The 6,903-nt window shown below is 51.9% G+C and overlaps 1 protein-coding gene across 1 annotated transcript; it reads left to right on the top strand.

The window, feature by feature from the left end:
• Positions 1 to 2,130: 2,130 nt before the first annotated feature.
• Positions 2,131 to 5,559, top strand: CBLN2 (cerebellin 2 precursor; the record flags this gene model as incomplete). The annotated part of the gene is made up of 3 exons (XM_005517300.3): positions 2,131 to 2,433; positions 4,585 to 4,704; positions 5,005 to 5,559. Coding segments are annotated over 3 exons (621 nt in total), but the record flags the coding sequence as incomplete, so codon positions are not given.
• Between the last annotated feature and the right edge of the window lie 1,344 nt (positions 5,560 to 6,903).

The raw sequence follows: 6,903 nt of genomic DNA, 5'->3' as shown, positions 1-6,903 counted from the left end.
GGGAGTGGGGCAGGGAGGGAGCCCTGGGAAGGGAGAGGGCTTGGGAACGGGTTCTGTTCGGGTCGGGGAGCAAGTCCCAGTTCTGAAGTGGGTCAGGGAGCGGGTCCCGGTTCGGGAGCGGCTCTGGGAACGGGCCGGGAAGCTAGGTCGCCCCGGGGAAGAAATATTTTAATAAAAGGGGAGCCGCCGCCGAACTTCGGGGGCCGAGGTGTGCGGGTGCGAGCGTGGGAATGGGGCTTTGCGGTGTGCGGGGCGCAGCCTTACGGCCCGAAGTGCCCCGAGCAACATGTCCTTTTTAGTGATTATTACTGTTGGAATTAAAATGTGCAAATTCCAAATATCTCCCAGCGGGTGATGCTGCGTGGTTCGGCCGCAGCGGCGGCCGGTGAGCGCTAAGGTGTCGGTGGCATGTTGGAACAGGGGCGTCTTAGCACGGCGGGTTCAAGCAGAAATAATGGGGGGGAGGGGGCCGGCATGGCTCTCCCTGCCTCCGGTGACACCGGAGGGGCCGTCCCAGTGGGAACATCGCGGCTTGTCGCTGCTGCTCGCGATGTGTCGAGGTGTGGCTCCAAGGCGCGGGGGTGCCTGGCCGGGGTAAGGGCCGGGGTGCGGCATCGCCGGCGGTGCCGTGGCAGCACTCCGCTCGGGTCCCGGTGTCTGAATCCCTGCCGGGTGCCTGTGCGTGTGTGTGTGTGTGCGTGTGTGCCGGAGAAGAGGGGAGGAGGGAGGAAGTGGGGTGGTGGTGGTAGCGGCTGGCGGGAGGGGGATGATTATTGGCAATGGGCGGGAGAGAAAGAGGCGACTCCTGTTTCCTTTTCTTTCTGCCAGCGCAATCTCGGCTCATTTTCTCTAAGCTATACAAGTTCACGGACGAGCTACCTAGCCAGCCCTCCTCTCCCGTCATGGACCTCCCAGGTAAAAAGGCCGTTCTCCTCCCCGCCGGCTGTTCTCTTTGCAAAATACCATTTTAAATTATAGCAAAAATAAGGTGCGGGGTTAGGGCAGCGGTAGAGATGCCTCCGGGGAAGTGTAGGGGCGATCTCCCAGAAGCGACATCTCCGGGTGCTCTGGTGAACGGCAAAAACTGAGATGCAACTTCCGAGGGAGAAGCCTGGTGAAGCTTTGACTCCTGCGATACGTGTGCATGCCGGGGTGGGAACGGGGGGCCAGCTGCTTCCTTCTCGCGAGTTTAGGGTGTCGCCAGGGTTGGCAGCGGTGGTGGTAGCCTGGCCTGGGGCACAGAAGATTGAGAAGTACAAATCGGTGCCGGAGCGCAGCAGCCCCCAGGCGGGGAGAAGAGCGGCGGCGGCTTCCAGAGCCCGGCCGGAGCAGCGCCGGGGCGGGAGCGCGGGGTTCGGGGCGCCCCGGCCGCCCGCGAACTCTACAGAGAGCGGGGCAGCTCCATCGAGGGGAGAGAGGGAGAGTCACTTATAACACGAATAAAATCTCCTTCCGTGGTGTCTGGGGCGTTAGGAGACGCGTACAAACCAGGCTCGCAGCTGTAGTAAATAGTGGGGCTGTGGGAAGAAGTGGAGTCGGGTTTTGGAGACCCCATTGGTTGTGGGGCGGGAAAGGGACTGCCCGAGGGGCACGCAGGATGCATCGCCGGGGGTTTGGGGATGCAATCTGCCGCGCTGCCCCTCCTTCCCCCTTCGAGTACGGCAGGAGCCAGGCTGCTGGGGAACCGGAAAAAAGAGGGAACACGGGGCAGCCAGGTGTCTCCCAGACCTGTTGTACTCGCTGGGGCGCCGGGGACGGGGAGGGGCAGCCCGCCGGGCGGCGCGGTGCCGGCTCCCGCCTGCCCGCCCGCTGCTGTGCTTCACCGCCGCCTTTCCCCTTGGCAGGCTGCTGCGTGCCGCCCGCCCTCTGAGAAGGCTCCTTCGCCCCGCGCAGAGGAGGAGGCGGAGGAGGAGAAGAAGGGGAGGAAGGCGCGGCCGCAGCCGCCGCTGGCCAGCCGCCGTCCCGCAGAGCGCTGGCCGCAGGGCGCCGCGGCGGCCGCAGGCGCGCAGCCCCCACCGCCTCCCCGCGGCCGCCCGCCCGCGGCGGCGGCGCGGGGCGCCCGCCTGTCGGCGGCGATCCGGAGCGGCGGCGGCGGCGGTCCGGCGCTCGGCATGGGGCGGCGGGGGGGGGGGGCCGCTGCGGGAGCGGGCGGGCGGCTGCCCCGGCTGCCGGGCGGCGGCGCTGCCGCTGCTGCTGCTGCTGCTGCCCGCCGGGTGCCCGGTGCGGGCGCAGAACGACACGGAGCCCATCGTCCTGGAGGGGAAGTGCCTGGTGGTCTGCGACTCCAGCCCCTCGGCCGACGGCGCCATCACCTCCTCCCTGGGGATCTCGGTGCGCTCGGGCAGCGCCAAGGTGGCCTTCTCGGCCACCCGCAGCACCAACCACGAGCCCTCCGAGATGAGCAACCGCACCATGACCATCTACTTCGACCAGGTCAGCCGCCGCCTGCTTCGCCTTCGCTGCCCCTTGTCCCCGAGCCCTGCCTCCCCCTGGCTGTACGCGTATTCTCCTTCTGGCTCCCGTTCCATTTTATCATCCCTACCCACCCGCTCAATAGAAACTTCACGTCTCAACTCCCCGGAAGGACTTTGGAAAGTTCTTTTAGGTAGCTGCGGGGCTTTCCTAGGGTGGTACCGGGGGTGAACACGCGGGCTTCTTGTCCGGTCACAATCGCTAGTACGTAAAAGCTTTACACGTGAAACTCTGTGCCTCGGACGCGTGCGGGGGCGCCTTGCAGCCAAGGATTGCCTCGGCCAGGCAGGAACGACCCCGAGAAGGGTGCGCATCCCTCTTTCCGTGCAAATTCAGAGATTTACCGATGAGGAGTCGCCGGATCTGCCTGTTCGGAGCGCATTTGGCAATGTCACAGCATCTCTCGGAGGGAGGGAGGGAGGGATGAGGAGGAAGAGGGTGTTTCCCGCGTTATCACACGAGGCACACGGTGTCCCCGGCGGGCTGTATCGGAATGGTGATACCCGCAAGGCACACGCCGGGCAGAGCAACGAAAAGCCCTGCCTGCTTGTCCTGCCCCTGCCGAGCAGCACCGCTCGCCTCCCGGAGACCAAACCCCGTCCGTCCACTTTATTTGTGCGGTGAAATTTCCCTTTTTTCCTACCGCCTGTGACTCCTGGAGTAGTCAGTCCTGCAGAGTCAGCCAAAATTAGCATACCAGACTGTTTTCTCTGGGCTTGTTTGTTTGTTGGCTTTTGGGTTGTTTGTTTGGGTTTACCTGTCTGCCTTATTGTCATTTATCTGTCTACCTGTCCCTCCTAATGAGTTTGCACAGCTATTCATCGCGTACAAATCTTATAAAATCAGAACAGTAGAGAAAAAAAAAAAACAGCAAAGCAACAAATAATCAACCTCCCAACTTGCTAACTATATAGCATATTTTGATGTTTTACCCGGCTGTGTACAGTTCCTAGGAGTTTGAAGGCGTTTTCTCGGTGCTCCCACAATAAGGGTCTTTAATTTTTTTTTATTTTTTTCCCCTTTTTTTGGAAACTATAGACTTTGTCTGTTTGGCAGGAAAGGCTTAGGATTTGGGGGCGTGGGGGACGACGGTGTTTTTGTTTTCTCCTGTTTTGTATTTCTTCATTAAAGCATAGTTTTAGCCCGCGAGGTGAGCGTGACGGGTGTGCCCCGGGGGCGGGCACGGCGGAGCAGCCGGCTCGGGCACACCCGCTCGCCGGACGGCATCGCCACCGACCCGCAGGTTCTTCTCTCCCCGCCGCCCGTGCCTTTTGAGCCAAATCATGCTCCCCGTCACAGGAGCCTGGACAAGGCGCCATCGGGTGAGCCGAGGCCAAGTCCCCGTCACATCGGTGGGATCGGCAGGGTGCGGCCGCCGCTTCCGAACGGGGCTTTGCACATCTGCCGGAGTGCTCAGCTCTTCCTCCTTTTTTGTTTTGTTTTGTGTTTTAAAAAAAAATTGAAATGCATGAAAAATTAAGGTTATTGTAGGGAAGGAGGAACAGGCCCACCCCAGCCTTCCTGAGGAGCGTGTGGACCAAGTGGCACGGCCCTCCAGAGGGACAGAGAGACATGAGCTGGCAGATGTTGCTGTTGCTGAGCATCCGCTTTCCTCCTTTGCCCCTCTCTGCAGAGCAGTTCTAGTTCTATACCCTATTAAAATCGAGGCCAGCTCTGATCTGAGTAGTGCTATCTAACAAACATACATTTTCATTATGAGCTAATGACTTTTGGTATTTTTTCCTGCCTTTTTTCCCCTCCCTCCTTCCCCCCATTTCACACTCCTCCCCCTCCTCCTTATGCCACCTTTGCTTTATTGACAGCTCAGTGTGGACATTTGCACTTCATCTAACAGCCTTTGGAGATCATTTTTGCGTAACTAAATTGCTTTATTAACTCTGATGCCTTTTAAATGTCTCTGTAACTTCACTCCACTCCCCTGCCACGCACTTTTAATTGTGCTGCAAATGCCATTTTGAGTATGCTTTATGTTGGTCGTTGAGCTCATGTCAGATTTTTGCTGGTGCTTTTCTAAGGTGGAGTCTGATTTCTCTGACTTCTGTCTTTCTCTCTCTCCTTTTCTTCGTTTTGTTTTATTTGTTTACATTCCAGGTATTAGTTAATATTGGCAACCATTTTGATCTTACTTCCAGTATATTTGTAGCACCAAGAAAAGGGATATATAGTTTCAGTTTCCACGTGGTCAAGGTCTATAACAGACAAACCATCCAGGTGGGTTCTAATCTAAAGAAGATGCTGTCTTTCCTTTCCTTTTTTTTTTTTATTTCTTTTTCTTCATATATTCATTTCTAGTCTCATATTAAAAAAAACACAAAAACAGCAGTTGAAGAACAAGACTGTGGATTATTTTTAAAGGGGTCTGTATACATAACAGAAATCACACATTGCCTATTTCCTTATCTTAATTTAACCTAGATTCTAATCTGTACAAAAGTTTAGTGATGTGCACAGGGCAAAAAAATCATTGAGAGTGTTGAAAAAACTCAGATTCTGTCTCTTTGCACTTTTTAGGTAAGTTTAATGCAAAACGGCTACCCAGTGATTTCAGCTTTTGCAGGGGATCAAGACGTCACCAGAGAAGCAGCCAGCAATGGGGTCTTGCTCCTCATGGAAAGAGAAGACAAAGTGCATCTCAAACTGGAAAGGGGTAACCTCATGGGAGGGTGGAAATATTCAACCTTTTCCGGCTTCTTAGTCTTTCCACTATAAAAGAAGGCCAAATAGGAGACAGATCCATGAGCCGGAGCAAGGATTCAATTGTTAATGACACCCTGAACTTGGCAGCACATGACAATATTTTCAGTCACCCCGTCAGACTGTCACAGTAGAAGAATGATAACCTTCTAAACTCCAACATTTGCTTTGAATATTGACAATTCCTTGGAACCTGCGCCTCTAATTAGTTTTAGACGACAGTGATCTGTAGGAGAAATGAAATTATCGACCTGAGCAATTTGTACCTGTGATTGTAAAGTCAATTTTGGATTTTATTGTTGGGATCATTGACTTTCTTATTCTATTTTTTCCTCTCTTTCATTTTTTCCTGTTTTTCTTTCTCTTGTTGTTGTCCCAATGAAACAAATAACTCGGACCACAAAATCACTTTGTCAAAGGCTCACTCCAGAGCCAGAAGAATGGAGTGTTCAGCCCAATGAGGTGTTCTTTCCATGCTTTATTTCTTTGTGTTGTATAGCCTTAAGGAAAAAAAAAAAAAGAAAAAAAAAAAAAAGAAAAGAAAAAAAAAAAGGAGAAAAAAAAAAAGAATGGCTTCAGTCTCAGTCCTGTATTTTTCTGGGGGAGGGGGATTCTGGACATTACTGTGTCAAGAAGTGCTTTATCCAGTGAAGCAAAATTTGCACGATTGGAACCTTATTTGTGTTGTTCGTGTTTTTCATCAACTTTTTATTTTTCCTGTTTTTTGTTTGTGTGTGCTAAAAATGTAAGCTAGATTGATCAATAAGACAAAACAAAACACATATATACCCTGTAGCTCTAAGTAAAGCTAACCAGTGAACAATTCTGTCTGCACTTTCCAGCTGATCTTTATAGACCTATTTAGAGAGAGAGAAAGAGGGAGAAAGAGCAAGAGAGCTACATGATCCTTCAATTACAATCTGGAAACCGGTAAAGGAACTGACATTTCTGAATTGTCCTGACATTTCTAGAAGCAACAGTGGAGGCTTTGAATATCTTCTCTGACCATACCCTAAAATATATCCTTTCTTTGTATTACCATATTTTGAGTGCTTTTATCTGATATTTATTTATTTGTCCACTAATTCTTGAGTACACATTGTGGGAGCACAGAGACATGGCAGAGCAAATTCTTCCTCTTCCAAATTAAATAAAACCATCTCCCAGTTGAGCTGTCCGTGGCAAGTATTGGAGGAGTAGACACAAGCGTCTTTGACAGCCTTGAGGAGAGGGGCCTCAGTGGGAGAGGGGCCTCAGAGGATCAACAAATGTTCCAGAAGTTGGCACAGGTGCCATGCATATATTCACTGCGATTGCTCTTCTCAACACAAATGGCCTCACAGTTCTAGGGGTGGACTGACATCAATAATGAACATTGGGAAAATTATTATCTCAATCAACAAGAGGTAAAATATCAGGCCAATGTCAATTGTATCCTTGTGCCTCGTTCTCAATAAACAGATCTTGTTTCTTCAGTTTTTTAAGTTTGTTTTTTTGGTTTGGTTGGTTTTGGGGTTTTTTTTTAAGAGTAGCGTACTAGACAATATGGTGAGGAAAATCTTGTTTGAGAAGATCCAGGAGGAATGTTTATTTTATAGAATTTTTATCTTCATCTATTTAATTTTAAATGTTTTATTTGCTATTAATCCCCTAAGGGTGGATGTGCATAAGAATTTATTTTTGTCAAATTTACTACTTTGCCACAAGCAAATATAA

Source organism: Pseudopodoces humilis, chromosome 1 (assembly GCF_049639895.1).
Source record: "Pseudopodoces humilis isolate 2021_Gansu_Grassland_sample_001 chromosome 1, ASM4963989v1, whole genome shotgun sequence".
NCBI lineage: Eukaryota > Metazoa > Chordata > Aves > Passeriformes > Paridae > Pseudopodoces > Pseudopodoces humilis.
Note: the sequence above shows the minus strand (reverse complement) of the source record. Positions and strands in the feature narration are given on the sequence as shown.